General features: G+C 41.1%; 1 protein-coding gene across 1 annotated transcript in view; it reads right to left on the reverse strand.

Annotated features, from left to right (window-relative positions):
• Positions 1-1,757: 1,757 nt before the first annotated feature.
• The window catches only part of LOC140463277 (broad substrate specificity ATP-binding cassette transporter ABCG2-like), a 126,011-nt gene continuing 107,771 nt past the window's right edge, over positions 1,758-19,997 (reverse strand). The window contains exons 14-15 of the mRNA XM_072557034.1: positions 19,013-19,131; positions 1,758-1,905 (exon numbers count right to left, since the gene is read on the reverse strand). Coding sequence (XP_072413135.1) covers positions 1,758-1,905; positions 19,013-19,131 — 267 coding nt within the window. The remainder of the gene's footprint in view (positions 1,906-19,012; positions 19,132-19,997) is intronic.

Raw genomic sequence — 19,997 nt, forward strand, 5'->3', positions numbered from 1 at the left:
AGTATAAATGTTACATTCCACTAATCAAGTAAAGCCTGAAAACTGTTCAGCTATTTCTGCATGTGGACATGCTTCATTATCTAATAACAATAGTGCTAAACATTTTGCAATCATCCGTAAATATTCCCACTTCTTATCCAATCATGAATGAAGGTTTTGTTGAAGCAGTTGAAGATGGTTTGGTTGAGGATAATAGGCCCGATACTAGTTTGAGGCCTGAGGAACTCATGCAGTGATGTCTAAGAGTGGAGATGATTAATCTCCAACAACTACAACTACAACATCCATGTCAAGAGCAAAAACAGAAATCGCTGGAGAAACTGGCAGCATCTGTAAAGAGAAAGTAGAGTCAATCTTTCAAGTCCAGTGACCATATTAAGGTGTATAAAATCATGAAGGGCATAGATAGGATGAATGCAAATAGTCTTTTTCCCAGGAATGGGAAATTGAAAATTAGAGGGCATAGGTTTAAGGTGAGAGGAGAAAGAATTAAGAAGGAGCTGAGGGGTAACTTCTTCATACAGAGTGTGGTGCGCATATGGAATGGGCTGCAGAGAAAATGGTTGACGCAGGTACAATAGCAACATTTATAAAAAAAAATTTGATTGGCACACGCAAGGATATGGACCAAATGCAAGCAATTGGAACTAGCTGAGTGGGCACCACGATCAGCATTGACCGGTTTGGGCCGAAGGGCCTGTTTCCATGCTGTGTTACTCTATGAGTCTATGACCCTTCTTCAAAACTGTTCTTCTCTGACTTGACTATGCCTTATTACTTTTGTGTTGTCACTCCACCAGGTTGACGGTTTCAATTTAAAATGTGCATGCTGCTGTTTCCACATTCTCTGTTGCAGCAGGGTTGACCTTCAGCTTGACAGGAACAATGGACAGGGAGTATGTCAGGTGACGAGGTTATAGATTCTGGTTGAATATAATAATGCTGCTGTCAGTGGCCCACTGCATCTCATGGAATGGCAGTTTTGAATTGTTAGGTAAAAGTATAACTCAGAAATTTTATCTAGTGCACTAAAATATTCTCAAAACTGTTTAGCTTAATCAGTTTTAATTAATAAACAAAGACATCCATTAAAGTGCTTATGCAAAAGTACAGCATTCATTCTTAGTTGCAGAACATGCCTTTTTCCAATTTTAATATTTCTAATACAAACTTACGCATAACTTATCACTGTTACAAAAATTCAAAAGACCAGAATCTTGAGTAATTTTCTTCACTTTTAAAAGGATAAATATCAGAAAATGTTCTTGCTTATACAGCACCTTTCATGATATCACAGTGCTGAAAAGTCAATGAAGTACTGTTCAGGTGTTATCACTGATGTAACATAGGAAAACACATCAGTCAAACAGTCCCACAAATCACATCAGTCCCACAAATAGCTATGAAAGAAATGATTATACCAGCTGAAATGTTGGCTCGACCAGATCCCCTATTCTTTTTAAATAGTGCTTTGGGATTTTTCACATCAACTTGAGGAAATGTTAAGGCATCAAATTGAGTACTACATCAAAAGACAATACTTCTGACAGTGATACACTGTCTCAAGTATTACATAATGCTCTCAATTTACATTATGTGCTGAAATTTCAGGAATGAGTTTTTTTTGTCCCACAAATTAGAGGGTTGTTAGTTTGCCAAGCCTGACATCTTATCTCAGTTATGATTATCCATTGTAACAATGGAGAAATAGATTATATAGAACTAGATTATAAAATATGAATATCATTTTAAGAGGGTTATGTGAATTTCCTCATACACCTAAGATTGATATATGCTACAATCAGAAAAATTATTGTTATGCAAGCAAGTGCAATAACATTCTTCCATATGGCCCACAAATCAAATCCACTTCCTTGCCCACACAAGTACTCTTCACCATAGCATCTAAAAGAAAAACAAAATTCAATTTTAGATGCACTGAAAAAGTACAAATCATATCTTATATCATGAACACATGTAAGATATAAATTTGGCAATGCTGAAATCTAATTATTAGAAAATCAATCCATGAGTGAGATAGCCACAACTCAAACATAAATCATTCTCTAGCCATGTTCCCATTGGGTAAGGCTTTCCATTGAGAAGGCAACTTTGGAAAATCAAGCCTTTGAAACAAACCAGCACAATAGTCAAATCGTCTGGTATGGCAGCAGCAAATAACTTGACTTAAGTCACTGATGCACCTTGGGACTCTGAGGATGAACCAAAATATACACATGTGCAGAAGTTGTCAGTCAAGCATGAATAATACGACAAAACAGAAATTGTTGGTGAAACTCAGTGGATCTGGTAACAAAGTCACATTATTGAAACAGAGAGGGAAAAAATTGTGTTATTGATAGATTTACAAGCTTTACTTAGAGTCATAGAGATGTACAGCACGGAAACAGACCCTTTGGTCCAACTCGTCCATCTGACCAGATATCCTAACCTAATCTAGTCCCAGTTCTCAGCACTTGGCCCATATCCCGATAAACCCTTACAGTTACAGATGCCTTTTAAATGTTGTAATTGTACCAGCCTCCACCAGTTCCTCTGGAAGCTCATTCCACACACGCACCATCCTCTGCGTGAAAAATTTGCCCCTAAGGTCCCTTTTCATCTTTCCCCTCTCACCCTAAACCTATGCCCTCTAGTCCTGGACTCCTTCACCCCAGGGAAAATACCTATTTATCCTATTCATACCCCTCATGATTTTATACATCTCTATAAGATCACCCCTCAGCCTCCAATGCTCCAGAGAAAACAGCCCTAGCCTATTCAGCCTCTTCCTATAGCTCAAATCCTCCAACCCTGGCAACATCCTTGTAAATCTTTTCTGAACCCTTTCAAGTTTCACAAGTTTCTGAAAGGAAGGAGACCAGAATTGCACGCAATATTCCAAAAGTGGTCTTTCCAATGTCATGTTCAACCGCAACATGACCTCCCAACTCCTATAGTCTAGATTAGAGTGGTGCTGGAAAAGCAAAGCAGGTCAGGCAGCATCCGAGGAGCAGGAAAATCGACGTTTCGGGCAAAAGCCCTTCATCAGGAATAGAGGCAGAGTGCCTGCAGAGTAGAGAGATAAATGAGAGGGGGGGGTTGGGGGAGAAAGTAGCATAGAGAATGACCTGGGGGTTGCAGTGAGAGAGAGACTCACTGAGATTCTTGTAGAGAGAGGAGGAAAACTTCTTCAAGGCAGGCATCCTTGCAAGAGGATTCGCAGTAGGGTTAAAATCAGGTAAAAACAAGGACTGCAGATACTGGAAACCAGAGTCTAGATTAGGTGAATAGGCCATGCTAAATTGCCTGTCGTGTTAGGTGAAGGGGCAAATGTAGGGGAATGGGTCTGGGTGGGTTGCGTTTCAGCGGGTTGGTGTGGACTTGTTGGGCCACAATCTAAGTAATCTAATTAGAGTGGTACTGGAAAAGCACAGCAAGTCAGGCAGCATCCAAGGAGCAGGAAAATCGACGTTTCGGACAAAAGCCCTTCATCAGGAATAGAGGCAGGGTGCCTCCCAACTCTTATACTCAATACTCAATGTAGCTCAATTGCAATGACAGATAAATAACTCAGACAGCTTTTTGGGCCTGAGGCAGGTACACAAAGTTGGGAAATGTTTTGACTATCTTAAACAAAGTGAAGGAATCTTCTTTCTAGGGTGGGTACATAGAGTCATTGAGATGTACAGCTAGGGTGGGTACATAGAGTCATTGAGATGTACAGCATAGAAACAGACCCTTCGATCCAACTCATCTATGCCGACCAGATTTTTTTTTTAGATTACTTACAGTGTGGAAACAGGCCCTTCGGCCCAACAAGTCCACACCGCCCCGCCGAAGCGCAACCCACCCATACCCCTACATCTACCCCTTACCTAACACTACGGGCAATTTAGCATGGCCAATTCACCTGACCTGCACATCTTTGGACTGTGGGAGGAAACCGGAGCACCCGGAGGAAACCCATGCAGACACGGGGAGAACGTGCAAACTCCACACAGTCAGTCGCCTGAGGTGGGAATTGAACCCGGGTCTCTGGCGCTGTGAGGCAGCAGTGCTAACCACTGTGCCACCGTGCCGCCCACATAGATATCCTAACCTATTCTGGTATTTATACTTGTTTATATTTATATATTTATACTTGCTGGGATTTATTTTGTCACTTTATTTAGACAAGATAAGGAGGTGTCAAGAGCTAATAGCTTCTGTTACTTTGGTTGATTAACATTCTTATGAAGTTGTTGCAATAGCAATTTTAAAAGAAAGTGTTATGATTTCAGCTGGGTCTATTAACGAATCAATCCGATGCCAGATAGAAACCTGGTAACAGATCATATTTTAATTTGTTTTATACCATTCATAGACCATAGAACATTACAGCACAGTACAGGCCTCTCAGCCCTTGATGTTGTGCTGACCTGTGAAACCAATCTGAAGCCCATGTAACCTACACTATTCCATTGTCATCTGTATGCCTATCCAATGACCATGTAAATGCCCTTAAAGTTGGTGAGTCTACTGCTGTTATAGGTAGTACATTCCACGTCCCTACTACTCTCTGAGTAAAGAAACCTCTGACATCTGTCCTATATCTGTCACCCCTCAATTTAAAGCTATGTCTCCTCGTGCTAGCTATCGCCATCTGAGGAAAAAGATGGCGATGGCTAGCACGTCCAACTTATCTAACCCTATATATGTCTCAATTAAGTCACCTCTCAATCTTCTTCTCTCTAAAGAAAACAGTCTCAAGTCCTTCAGACTTTCCTCGTAAGACCTTCCCTCCATTCCAGGCAACATCCTAGTAAAACTCCCCTGAATCCTTTCCAAAGCTTCCACATCCTTCCTATAATGCAGTGACCAGAACTGTATGCAATCTTCCAATTGAGACCGCATCAGAGTTTTTTACAGCTGCAGCATGATCTCATGGTTCTGAAACTCAGTCCCTCTACCAACCAAAGCTAACACACCGTATGCCTTCTTAATGACCCTATCAACCTTGAAAGATGGCAACTTTCAAGGATCTATATACCTGGATACCCGAGATCTCTCTGCTCATCTACACTACCAAGAATTTTACCATTAGTCCAGTAATCTCCATTCCTGTTACTCCTTCCAAAGTGAATCATCTCACACTTTTCTGCATTAAACTCCATTTGCCACCTCTCAGCCCATCTCTGCAGTGTATCCATGTCCCTCTGTAACCTACACCATCCTTCAGCACTATCCACAACTCTACTGACCTTAGTGTCGTCCGCAAATTTACTAATCCATCCTTCTATGCCCTCATCCAGGTCATTTATAAAAATGACAAACAACAGTGGACCCAAAACAGATCCTTGCGTACACCACTAGTAACTGAACTCCAGGATGAATATTTTCCATCAACCACCACCTTCTGTCTTCTTTCAGCTAGCCAATTTCTGATCAAAACCGCTAAGTGACCCTCAATCCCATGCTTCTGTATTTTGTGCAGTCGCCTACCGTGGAGAACCTTAACAAATGCCTTACTGAAATCCACATACACCACATCAACCACTTTACCCTCATCCATCCGTTTGGTCACCTTCTGAAAGAACTCAATAAGGTTTGTGAGGCACGACCTACTCTTCACTAAACTGTGTTGACTATCCCTAATCAACTTATTCCTTTCTAGATGATTATAAATCCTATCTTTTATAACCCTTTCCAACAATTTACCCACAACTGAAGTAAAGCTCACTAGTCTATAATTTTAAGGGTTGTATCTGCTCCCCTTCTTGAACAAGGAAACAACATTTGCTATCCTCCAGTCTTCTGGCACTATTCCTATGGACAATGATGACATAAAGATCAAAGCCAAAGGCTCAGCTATCTCCTCCCTGGCTTCCCAGAGAATCCTAGGATAAATCCCATCCAGCCCAGGGAATTTATCTATTTTTACATTTTCCAGAATTGCTACCACCTCCTCCTTGTGAACTTCAATCCCATTTGGTCTAGTAGCCTGTATCTCAGTATTCTCCTTGACCACATTGTCTTTTTCAAGTCTGAATACTGATGAAAAGTGCTCATTTAGCACTTCCCCATCTCTTCTGACCTCACACACAACTTCCCACTACTATCCTTGATTGGTCTGAATCTCATGACCCCTCCTGGCTGTTCTTAGCTCTCTGTTTAGATCTTTCCCAGCTAACTTGTAACTCTCAAATGCCCTGAGTTATCACATCTTATCCTAACCTAAGCGTTCTTCTTCCTCTTGACAAGAGATTCAATTTCCTTAGTAAACCACAGGTCCCACGCTTGACAACTTCCTCCCTACCTGACAGGTACATACTTAGCAAGGACATGCAGTAGCTAGTCCTTGAATAAGCTCCACATTTCAATTGTGCCCATCCCCTGCAGATTCCTTCCCCATCCTATGCATCCTAAATCTTGCCTAATTGCATCGTAATTGCCTTTCCTCCAGCTATAACTCTTGCCCTGCAATATATACCTATCCCTTTCCATCATTAAAAAAAATTGAATTGTGATCACTATCATCAAAGTGCTCACCTATCTCCAAATCTAATTCTGGGCTGGATTCATTACCAGTACCAAATCCAATGTGGCCTCGCCCCTTGTCGGCCTGTCTACATACTGTGTCAGGAAACCCTCTTGCACAAATTGGACAAGAACTGACCCATCTAAAGTACTTGAATTATCATATTCCCAGTCAATATTTGGAAAGTTAAAGACCCCAGTCCCCCATAACAACTAACCTGTCAATCTCGCTTCTATTGAGGATCATCTTTGCTATCCTTTCCTCTACATCTCTGGAACTATTTTGAGGCCAATAGAAAACTCCCAACAAGGTAACCTCTTCTTTTCCTATTTCTAATCTCAGCCCATACTACCTCAGTTGACGAGTCCTCAAAAGTCCTTTCTGCAACCGTAATACTGTCCTTGACTAGCAATGCCACACCAGGCCCTCTTTTACCATTTTCTCTGTTTTTACTGAAACATCTAACTTCCAGAACCTGCAATAACTATTCCTATCCCTGCTCTACCCATGTTTCTGAAATGGCCAGAACATTGAAATCCCAGGTACCAACCCATGCTGCAAGTTCACCCACTTTATTCTGGATGGTCCTGGTGTTGAAGTAGGCACACTTCAAATTTGCTGGTGCCTTCTTGCTTGCTGGTGCCTTCTCGCAACCTTGAAATCTTAGTTCTGACCTCACTACTCTCAACCTCCTGTATATTCAAACTACAATTTCAGTTCTCATCACCCTGCTGAATTAGTTTAAACCCACCCAAAAAGCATTAGCAAAATTCTCCCCCAGGATATTGATACCCGTCTGGTTCAGGTGAAGACCATCCAGTTTGTAGAGGTCCCACCTACCCCAGAAAAAGCCCCAATTTATCAGAAATCCAAAACCCTCCCACCTGCACCATCCCTGTAGCCATCTAGACTGATATGTTTCTCGACCTTATTCACCAGACTTATCCCCCTTACCTTTGATCCCCTTATTATTCAAGAACGTATTTATCTCTATCTAAAATACAATCAATGACTTGAGAACTCAGCCTCAGAGTGAAGAGATGACCCTTTAGAACTGAAATGAGGGGGAATTTCTTAAGCAGAGGGTGGTTAATCTGTGGAACTCAATTCCACAGAAGGTTGTGGAGGCCGAGTTCTCAGGTTCTGGTCTCTCCTACTAATGGAAACATCCTCTCTACCTCTACTCTATCCAGGTCTCTCGATATTCTGTAAGTTTCAATGTGATATCCCCTCATTCTTCAAAACACCATTGTGTACAGACCCAGGGTCCACAACTGCTTCACATCTAACCAGCCCTTCATCCCCAGGATCATTCATTTGAATGATTATTTTTGATCCCGTGCTACACCAGAACATCCATCCTTGGATACGGAGTCAAAACTGTTCACAATATTCCAAATGTAGTCTGAACACAGCAGTATATAGGCTCAGCAGTACATCGCTACTCTTGTATTCTAGCCCTCTTGAAATGAATATTAATATTACATTTAGCTTCCCAACTGCCAACCAAATCTGTATGTTAACATTAAGAGAATCCTGAACGAGGACTCACTAGTCCCTTTGGTGCTTCAGAATTCCAAAGTCGTTCCTCATTTAAAATAATCTATACCTGTATTTTCCTACAACATGGAGAAAGTGAGGACTGCAGATGCTGGAGATCAGAGCTGAAAAATGTGTTGCTGGAAAAGCGCAGCAGGTCAGGCAGCATCCAAGGGAACAAGAGAATCGACGTTTCGGGCATAAGCCCGAAAGCCGATTCCTGAAGAAGGGCTTATGCCCGAAACTTCGATTCTCCTGCTCCTTGGATGCTGCCTGACCTGCTGCGCTTTTCCTACAATGTGCATAACCTCACACTTTTCCACGTAGTATTCCATCTGCCATTTCTTTGCCCACTCTTCTTGCCTGTCCAAGTCCTTCAGCACACTTCTCTTTAATACTACCTGTTTCTACAAACTTAGCAACAATGCCCTCAGTTCCTTCATTCACGTTAACGTATAATGTGAATAGTTATAGTCCCAACACTGACTCCTGCAGAATTCCACTAGTCACCAGCTGCCATCCTGATAAAGATCCTTTTATCCCCACTTTCTGCATCCTGCCAGTTAGCCAGTGCTCTATCCATACCGGTTCTTAGCCATGGTACCTAAAGTGTTACCTTATTTAGCAGATAGTCAATCCTCTATCCATTCCATTACCTAGCCATGTTACCAAATACTCTATTTTATTTAGAGAAAAAAAACTGCAGGTGCTGAAATCCAAAGTAGACAAGTAGGAGGCTGGAAGAACACAGCAAGCCAGGCAGCATCAGGAATTGGAGAAGTCAACGTTTCGGGTCAAGGCCCTTCACTAGGACTGATTAAGGATCTCGACCCAAAAAGTCAAATTCTCCACGTCCTGATGCTGCCTGGTTTGCTGTATGCTTCCAGCCTCCTGTGTGTCTACTTTTATTTTCTTTAGTGGTCTTCTGTGTCTATTTGGAAATCTGAATAGATCATGTCCACTGGCTCTCCTTTGTGTAACTTGCTCATTATCTTCTCAAAGAATTCTACCAGATATGTCAGGCATGACCTCCCCTTGATGAAGTCGTGCTGACTCAGCCCTATTTTACCCTGTACTTGCAAGTACTCTATAATCTTATTCTTAATAATGGACTCTATAATCTTACCAATAACGGGCTTACAATTTCCTATATTCTGCCTCCCTCCTACTTAAACAGGGGTGCTCCATTAGCTATTTTCAGTTCTCTGGAACCTTCCCTGACTCCAGTGATTTCTGAAAGATCACCACCAATACCTCCACAATCTCCTCAGCTACCCTCTTCAGAACTTTAGGATGTAGTCCATCTGGTCAGAATTATTTATCATCTTGAGGCCTTTAGCCTCCCCAGCGTCTCCTTTCATGATGGCCACTGCATTGAGCTCTGTTCCCTGTATCGATTGAAGTTCTGGTATCTTACTGATTTTAACAAAGTGGTCTCTCACTGAAACATAAGCATGCAATACTGCATACATTGCTTTAATAATAAACAGAAGTTTATGAACAAAAGAAATAAAGAAAAAATAGAATGAACCAAGCAATCAAAAACAAACAATAAAACAATCCATGCACAAAACCCATTCACTGTACTCCCAGGCCTCAAAAACTATTTTGAAAGAAATCACTATGAATACTGAAATACTTAAGTCACTTTAAACTTCAGACACACAGAAAACCCACAAATTACAAACTCAAAAATCACTGCATCAATTTCCCCTAGTCTGTCATGTTCTCAGGGAGCGCCTACAGCCATCAGAACAGCTTCAGAATACCAGCACCTTTCTGAGTGCACAAGTATTTTAAATATGGTGCCAGCATCAGGAATACCAGTTAATATAGGATATCAGACCAGTGGTGTTTTTTTTCTGACTATGTTGAGTTGGAAGATCCAATGTTGGATGAGAGGGGTGCCAGAGGAGGAGTAGGTAGTTAATGAGGTGGGTATTGAATTAACTTCAGAGGCTGGTTTCCCATCACCAAGGAAAGTCAGATAAAAAGGAAAAGGCAGTGGAGTTGCATTGCTGGTAAAAGAGGAAGTTACACAATAGTGAGGAAGGATCCTAACTTTAACAATGTGGAACAAAAAGCATTAGGAGGTATTTGTGTAAAGATTCAAGAGATACTGGAGCAATTCCTACAGATTGGAATGTAGCTCTTTTTAAAGAGGGAAACCTGGAAATTAGATCTGTCAGCCTGATTTGGTCGTTGGGGAAAATGCTGGAGTCCATTCTAAAAAAACGTAACAGTCGAGTACTTGGGAGGGAGGGGTCATACAGAATCAGCATGGATTTATTAATGGGAAATCATGCTTGACAAATCTATTGGAATTCTTCAAGAATGTAACTCAGGGTTGATGAGGGACAGCCAGTGGATATAGTTTATTTGAACATTTGAATACTTTCAACAAAGTCTCACAGAAGAGATTAGAGTATAAAATCAAATCAAATTGGATTGGGATGAGTGTATTTAGATAGATAGAAAACTGTTTGCAGATAAGAAACAAAGACATAAATAAACAGGTCTTTTTCCAAATAAGGTAAAGATAAAGGTAAAGTCCCAGGAGACTAGAGGGCTGCTCTCTTATTGGAGAGACAACTGTGGTGGTCACCACACCTCAGACGAAGGGAGAGGTTGAGAAGGAGAGTCTTTTATGGTAGCCTCAGCTGGTGTGAGGAATTGAAACCATGCTGTTGGTGTCACTTTGCATTGCTAACCAGCTTGGTCTCTCAGTGGCTTGTGGCAGATCCTGGCTTGGTCTTAATAGAGTCATAGAGATGTACAGCACGGAAACAGACCCTTCGGTCCAACCCATCCATGCCGACCAGATAACCCAACCCAATCTAGTCCCACCTGCGCCCGGCCCATATCCCTCCAAACCCTTCCTATTCATATACCATCCAAATGCCTCTTAAATGAGAGATATTTGGCCCATCCATGAAATTGGAAGCGCCCCCATCTCTGGAGATCTTGCCTAATATTGTCGAGCAAGTGGTCAAAGTAGTTCCAAATAACAGATCAAACTTGGGGGTAATAAAAATGCCAAAGTAGCGGAACCCTGCCCGTGACCACTTAAAAGGGAACTTAGATCCACCTTCAACTTCTGGCACATCCTTAAGGTTCCCCAAAGGCATAGCCTCCAATTTTGCAAAGTTAATCTTATATCCTGAAATAGCCCCAAATGAATTGATACATTATATCAAATGGGGTACGGAGGTGATCGGGTTCGATATAAACAGAAGGACATCATCCATGTACAGTGTAATCTGTGTGCCCTCAATCCCACTTATGGAGCGGTTATGTGGACATTCTGAAAAATGGCCTCTGCCAGCAGCTCTATCACCAACGTAAACAACAACGATGAGAGGGGGCAGCCTTGCCGATTACCCCTACCAATCCTAAAATTCCCAGACTTCACCCTGTTGGTGATGGCTGCAGCCAGAGGGTGGCGATATAAAATCTCCACCCACCTAGCAAAGACTCCACCCAATCCAAACTGTTCTAAGACATAAAAAAGATACGGCCATTCCAACTGGTCAAATGCTTTCTCTGCATCTAAGGAAATCACCAACCCCTGAATCGATCGTTGCTGACAAACCTGAACCATATTCAGTAACCTTCTAATATTATTAGAGAATCTACAACTCCTTATAAAGCCTTTTTAGTAATATGGGGCAATACCCTTTCCAATCTCAGCACCACGATCTTGGATAGAATCTTGAAATGTAAATTTAATAGAGAGATGGGCCTGTATGAGGCACAATCCTCAGGAACATTCTTAAGAATTAAGGAAATATTAGCTTCTATCAAAGATGGTGGTATGCATTCAGGCCTATGGGAGTGATTGTACAACTTCAACATCAGCCCTGACAGAATTCCTATAAACTCCTTATAAAACTCACATGGGAGACCATCATGGCCAGGTGCTTTCCCACTCTGAAGTTGCCTAGCTGCCTCCTGTATTTCCTGAACTGTCAAGGGGGCATTATGGAGAGAGACCTGTTCCAAGGTTACCCCTGGGAGGTCCAAGAACTTAAAAAGGTCTCAATTTTAGCCCACCTGCCCTCGCAACCTTCAGACCAACACAATTCAGAGGAAAAGCTCCGAAAAGCCTAATTAATCTTTTTAACATCGCATGTAAGGACCCCAGCGCTGTCTCTCACTGCAGTAATGGATTGGGGAGCACGCTATCTCCTAGTCAGGTATGCTAAATACTTCCCTGGCCTATCCCCATATTCAAACAGCCTTTGTCTAGCAAAACCAAGTTCTTTCTGTGTTTTGGGTCAGTATTGAATTCAAGGCAGCCCGGAGGGCCATGCTCAGCTATAGCTTAGTCACTAAAGGCCGCGTAAAATGTGCTGCCTCAGCGACTTTCAACCGTGTCTCAAGTAGATGCTGTTCATCCTTCTGTCATTTCCAGCTAGCCAAATAGGAAATAGCTAATCCCCTAGCAAAGGCCTTAGCAGTCTTCCATAGCATAGACGGACTACTACCCATGCCTGAGTTGATAGTCAAGAATTCCTGAAACTCCTTCAAAAAGTATTCCACAAATTTGGAATCCTTAAGGAGAAAAGGATCCAAACAACAGTGCTGCAAACCTAGCCCCTCACTCTTGGCCTTAACCTCCACATATACTGCCACGTGGTCAGAGATAGCTATATTCCCAATTTTACAACCCATAATCGAATCCAGAAGGGCCGAGGGAGCCAGAAAGAGGTCAATCCTTGTGCGACGTTTATGTGGATTTAAAAAAAAGGTAAAGTCTCAGCAGGTAGGGTGAAGACATTTCCAAATATCCACCAGCCCCAACTCCTCATAAGTGAACCACTTGCTTGGCCTGTGAAGAAATAGTTGAGGGCCCACAAGACATCCTGTCCTCTGTCAGATCCAAAAGACAATTAAAATCCACCCCCCGCCCCCCCATAATAATGTGCTATGTTCCATAAGCACTCAAGTTAGAGAAAGCATTAATCAAAAATTTGAGGGGATGCACCAGAGAACAGTAGACATTTAAAATGCCATATTCATCCCCACGTATCAGGGCTTTAAGTATCACAAACCATCCGTGCTCATGCCAGCCAGTCTGTTGGTGACTCATGGCAATGTCTTGGCTTGGCGTGTAAGTGGATCCTGCCTGGCATGTTCCCAAGGCACCAGGGGAAATCAAAAAGGTGGCAGTTTGAGCAGCAGTGACCGTATCTGTGGTAGGAGTGTCGAAAACATGCAGCTGAGGCTTCCCGGGACTGAGATAAGTGGAAGACTCATCAAAGACTGTTGAACTTTTACTTAATTCTTCATTTTCCTATTTTGTACTATGAAAGACGTTAATGTTAACTATTACCTTATTACTGTTTTTAACATATTATATAAAGTTATGCTTAACTTTTTAACTCTTATTTCTCTTACTCCTTTGTACCTAAGGTTTTTTGTACCTAGGTACCTTGGTACCTAAGATGGCACCATATTATACACTTTTCACTGTACTCCTGTACTGTTGTACTTGAGTACACGTGACAACAAAAGCTAAAAAAAATCTAAATCAGCCGTCCAGCTAACTGAGTTAATCTTAGATGCTAATCTGATCACTCCACATAACATCAAGAAACAGCTGAAAGCACAGGATGCTTCAAAGGCAATGGGCTCTGATACATCCCAACATTAGTACTCCAGAACTAGACACGCTCATAGCCAAGCTGTTTAAGTACAGCTACAACATTGACATCTATCCAACAATGCGAAAAATTCCTTGGCTAAGCCCTGTGCAGGATAATACAAACCAGGTTAATTACTGTCCTATTGGTCTACTCTCGATTATCAGGAAAGGGGTCACTGACAATGCTATCAAGCAACACTTTCAAAGGAATAAGCTGTTCAATGAAGCTCAGTTTGAGATTGTCTCGGCCACTCACCTCCTGAACTCATTAGAGCCTTAGTTCAAAGACAGACAAAAGAGCTAAACTCCAATGTGGAGATGAGGCATGTACATGGATATCAAGCAGCTTTTGACCAAGAATGACATCAAGGAGCCCAAGAAAAACTGAAGTCAATGGGAATCTGAGGCAAAAACTGTCCACTGCTTGGGATCATACCTATCACAAACTAAGATAGTTGTAGCAGTTGAAGATTAATCTTTTCAGCCCTAGGGTATCTCTGCAGGAGTTCTTCAGGGTAGTGTTCTGGACCCATTTTTAGCTGCTTCATCAATGACATATTGTCCTTCTTAAGATCAGACGTGGAGATGTTTGCTAATTAAAACAAGAGATCAACAGCACAAAAAAGACTCCTTGGCCCATTGCATCCACGCCTGTGAAAAACAAACACCTGACTGTTCTCATCCTATTTTCCACCACTTGGCCCAAGTCCTTGTATACCTTAAATCGTAAGTGTATATCTAAATATTTCTTAAATGTGATGATAGTTACTGCTACTACCACCCTTACAGGCAGTTGTTTCCAGATTCTCACCATCCTCTTGGTCAAAACATTTTCCCTCATATCTCCTCTAAATATTCTGTCCCTTATCTTAAATCTATGGCCTCTGATCAATGATCCATCCATCAAGGGGAAAAGTTTATTCCTGTCTATCCTATCTATAACCCTGTACATCTCAATCTTCTCTGCTCTAAGGGAAACAACCCCAGTCTATCCAGTCTCTCTTCATTACTAAACTCTTCAGCCCAGGCAGCCTCCTTTGCATCCTCTCCAGTGCTATCACATCCCTTCTTTAATGAGAATTCCAGAACTGCACACAATTACCTAGCTGTAGCCTCACCAATGTTATAGACAGTTGCAGCATAATCTCCCTGCTCCAAAACGTTGTGCCTTATCTAATAAAGGCAAGTACACCACATGCCCTCTTAACCACTTTTGCACTTATCCTGATACCTGAAGTATATATGTACATTAAGGTCCCTGTCATCTTCAGTGTTTCCCAGGGTCCTACCATTCACCATGTATTTGTATGCCTTGTTTGCCTTCCCCAAATGCACCAACACATTTATCTGGATTGAATTCCATTTGCCACTGATTAGCCCATATATCCTTTAGTAAACTAAGATCATCCACCTCACTATTTACTGCCCCACAAACTTTTATATTGTCTGCAAACTTATTGATCAACCCTCCTACATTAAAGTCCAAATCATTTATGTAAACCACAAACAGCAAGCTCCAACACTAACCCCTATGAGACATCACTGGACACAGTTTACCATTCAGAATAACACCCATAACCATCACCCTCTGCTTCCTGCCACTCAGCCAATTGTGGATCTAATTTGCGAAATTTCTTTGAATTCCATGGGATCTTATCTTTGCTATTAGTCTACCAGACTCGACTTATCAAAAATCTTGCTGAAGTCCAAGTATATTCCATCAAAAGCAATTCCATCATCTACACATCTGGTCACCTCTTCAAAAAATTTAATCAAGTTAGTCAACATGACCTCCCCTTAACAAAATCACATTGACTATTCTTGAATAATCTCTGCCTCTCCAAATGAAGATTAATTCTGTCTCTCAGAATTACTTCCAATAGTTTCCCCCTAAGATTAGACTAACTAACATATAGTTTCCCGATTATTCCGTACTCCTTTCTTGAATAACATATATCTTATGGGCTGTCCTCCACTCCTCCAGCACCTCTCCCGTGGCCAGAGAGGAATAAAAACTCTTTGCAAGTGTCCCTGCTATTTCCACCCTTGTCTCCTCAACAAACTGGGACACATTTCATCTACTTTTAAGTCTGCCAGACTGCTCAAAACCTCACCTCAGTCTATTTTTAAATTGTATCACAAACTTTCTCCCTGATTTCTATAGCCATATCACACCTCTCACTGTTGAACAACGATGCAAAGTATGCATTTCGAATCCTACCTATATCGTCTGATTCTATGAACCTTTGGGGTCCTACTCATTCCCTCATTATCCTTTTATCCTTAATATACTGACAGAATTTGCCTTTATTTTTATCTGCCAGTATCCTTTCATAATCCCCTTTTAGCTCTTCAAGTCTCCCTTTTAAGTTCCCTCTTGCACATTCCTCTTGGGCTTCTGTTGTCCGATGTAGTGTTTGTCCGATGTCGGACAAACAGGAAGACAGTTAACGATCCGTATACATGAACACGAAATGACACGACCAGCTATCCTTAGTAGCCACACACACAGACGACAAGTAACATGAATTTGACTGGGACAACACTACCATTATAGGGCAAGCCAAACAGAGAACAGCCAGGGAATTCCTAGAGGCATGGCACTCATCCACAGACTCTTATCAACAAATACATCGACCTGGACCCAATATACCGGCCACTACAGCGGACAGCTCGAACTGACAACTGGAAGCGGCAGAGACAGGCCACTATAAATGCCGGAGGAAACAGCACAGAAGCGCTTCACAGGAGGCTCCCAAGCACTGAGGATGTCACCTAGACAGGGGACGAAACGTTTGCAAGACAAATTCCCAACTCAGCGAACAGAACCACAACAACGAGCACCCGAGCTACAAATCTTCTCCCAAACTTTCCATTTTAGATCATTAACTTTAGACCAACCATTATCCTTTTCCACAACAATATTGAATCCATTAGAGTTATAATTGCTACAATCTTGAATCTAATGGAGTTATGATATTCAGCACCATTCACGATTCCTCAGATTCTGAAGCAGGCTGTGTCCAAATTCTGCAAGACCTAGAGAACAAGTTTGGACTGATAAATTGCAAGTAGCATTCATGTCACCTAACACCAGGCAACTGTCATCTCCAAGAAGAGAAAATCATACCATTGCCTCTTGACATTCAATGACATAGCCATCACTGAATCCTCCACTATCAACATTGTGGGGGTTACCATTGACTAGAAACCAAACTCAACAAGCCATATAAATATTGTCGCTACCAGAGCAAGTCAGAGGCGACAATTCCTACCATGAGTAATTCATCTCTCATTTCCCCAGTGCCAGTCCACAATTACACTGCACAGATCAGGTCTATGAAGGAATGCTGTCCACTTGCCTGGAAGATTACAGCTCCAACAGCTGTAATCTGGAATAAAGCTGTCCATCTACTACATTTAACAATCAATCCTTTTACCACAAATGCACAGTGGTAGTAGTGTGTACCATTTATAAAATGCACTGGGGTAACTCACCAAAGCTTCTCCAACAGCATTTTCTAAATCTGCAACCTCTGCTACTTAGAAAAACAAGGACAGATGCATGGGAACACTATCATATGCATGTTCCTGTGCAAGCCACATATCACCCTAACTAGGAACAATATAGTTAATCCTTCACTGTCTCTGGTTCAAAATCCTGAATGCCCTTCCTAATGCCATTGTGGTTGTTTCTATAAATGAAAACCACAGCATTTCAAGAGGGCAGTCCAACAGTGCCTTCTCCAAAGCATTAAGATTTAGCAATAAACAAATGAACCAATGAACAAATAAAAAGAACTTACATGTGAGCTCACAGTCATCATAATTGCAGCTAAGCATTCACCATGTATTATTAGTAAACAGCCTTGGAATAAAATAAAATCTGACTTTGCTTCATTCAAAGTGGTAATGTGTAATTCACAGTGCTTTTGAATATGACCATTAAATTTGAATACAAAAATAAGGTGAAATCCAGTCCATTAATTTTTGATGGTGGGCATTTGGTGATCACCATTCTTTTGATCATGTTATTGTTAGGAAGGACTGTTGCTACTGTCTTGCCCCTCTCCCTCCAGCTACTGTTTGTTTTGAATAAATTAGCATATATGATAAGCTAGTATAGTTTACTGAGGACAAGAAAGATACATTGTATCAGAAAAAAAGCCTGGAAGCTGTAAACATTCTTGGGAATACAAATAGCAAACAGATTCATTTATTTGTATGTCACTATCCCTTTAAATACTAATATAGTGGCTTTGAGAGACTACTGCCCATCTCTCCATTAACTATTTTCTATGACCACATGGTAAATTCAACTGATGGGTTTTCCTGGTAGGTTGCAACTGGTAAATTCAACTGTTAGCTACTATTAAAATGGTGTTGGAATTTGAAATACACCACAGAACCCGGATTTACATTTTAGGATATTCCTGCCTGTTTCAAGCAATAACTTAGTTGAGTTAGAAAGTTACATGATGAAGATAGCTAATGATGGAAACACAGTGGCAGTTCTGTGGGCTTTAACCACCTGCAAACCCATTTCCATTGGACATACAGAATTCGGGACATGAAGGGTCACTGCACCCAAAACATTAACTCTGCTTTCTCTCCACAGATACTGCCAGATCTGCTGAGTTTCTCCAGTAATTTCTGTTTTTATTCAGGTTTCCAGCATCCATAATTTTTTGTTTTACTTATTATACAAGATACAAACCTGGTCATTGTTTAATTTTCAACTGAAATGGGCTCAAGCAGTGAGAATAACTGGTCCAGGACAAACTAATGTAACTCAGTTCTCATTTTAAGATCATACATCCTGTCTGGATTTTTATATTTACAATAATTCCTATTTCAACACTTTTAATGGAAATTGCTCATGTTGTAACTATACCTTTCCACCATTTGTAGAGTAATAACTTCAACAATGCCAGGTTAGAGTTACTATGGCAAATGTTTGTAATGTAAAATGATGACAGCATTTGTGCACAGAATGTTTTTAATACAGGTGTGTTAGGCAATTCTTTTAAAATATTTGGATTAAACAATGTCTGAAGAGAAATCATAAATCAATGATGTCGGTTCGGGAAGACTGGAAGAAACTGCATATTTGTAATCTTTCCATTACAACGTAACTTCTCTACAAAGTGCCATGAGATCAAAATGATCTAGCAATGTAAATGCCAAAAGCTCAGAGAAGATGCAAACAATCCTTTCAACTATTTTGTTGAGGTCAATCAGACGTTTCTAATAAAGATAATAAATTTAAATGTCCTCTTGTGCATACATAACAAATGGACACTTACATTCCTTTACTTGGTGACAGGTTCCCAGAGCAATTGGCTACTGCCTGTGATAGTATTGTGTCATTCCTTTGTTCGTGATTACAGAAGTACAGGTTTCTGAATTCATTCACCTGCAGTGCCTTAAAAAAAAATCAAGAATTGCTTAAATTTATCGTCAAAAAGTATGTCTGGTTCCATGTGAATGCTGATGATAGCCGATCTACCTCACAACTGTATTTCTTGACCCTTTCATTAGCAATGTGTTGCTGGATTGCTTAGCCACAGAGGAAGAGCAAAAACGGTTCACAGTGTCCTATATGATGCTGAGCTGAACTTCAAACCCTGGTGTATTGTGAAATTGATTCCAGACCACTGGGAGCAGGAAAGCTACATGACATCATGGCATGCAATAATTGGTTAAAAAGGTAACCTCCTTACCCTCAGTTATTCTATTTGTTGAATGGAGTCAGTGCAGAACATTCAGTTAGGTGAGTATATAGAGTAACATCAGTAAACACAGAATCCAGATTATGGGTGGAATCTTATTAGTCAGAACAGTGTGGGCTATGGTGAGATTTGTGGCAGAATCAAATTTGACTTTGGAGTGTTTTGCACCATCTTTTAGATATTTCCTCATCAACCTGTTCAAAGATGTCATTACACATCTCTGGAGGAGGTAGGACTTAAACCTGGGTCTCCTGGCTCAGAAGGAGGGACATTACTACTGCAGCGCAAGAGTCCATTGTTCCATCTTTTATGCTTTTGACCAGTAGCATAGTGAGTTTCTCACTAGGCAGCAATGAATTGCCAATTAAGGGGGATTATTGTTTGTTAAATGCCTTGTTGAAAGCCAACTCACCTCATTAATATCAGCTTTCTATCTTACCTAATGTGCCAACCAAGTTATACATTGTATCAAGTCAAGATGGAAACCAGAGTAAGTATCTGCTGAATTCAGTTCCTTTGTTTATTCCACAGAAACATTATGTTGGACATCAGGCACCAA

The sequence above is a fragment of the Chiloscyllium punctatum genome, chromosome 38 (genome assembly GCF_047496795.1).
Source record: "Chiloscyllium punctatum isolate Juve2018m chromosome 38, sChiPun1.3, whole genome shotgun sequence".
NCBI lineage: Eukaryota > Metazoa > Chordata > Chondrichthyes > Orectolobiformes > Hemiscylliidae > Chiloscyllium > Chiloscyllium punctatum.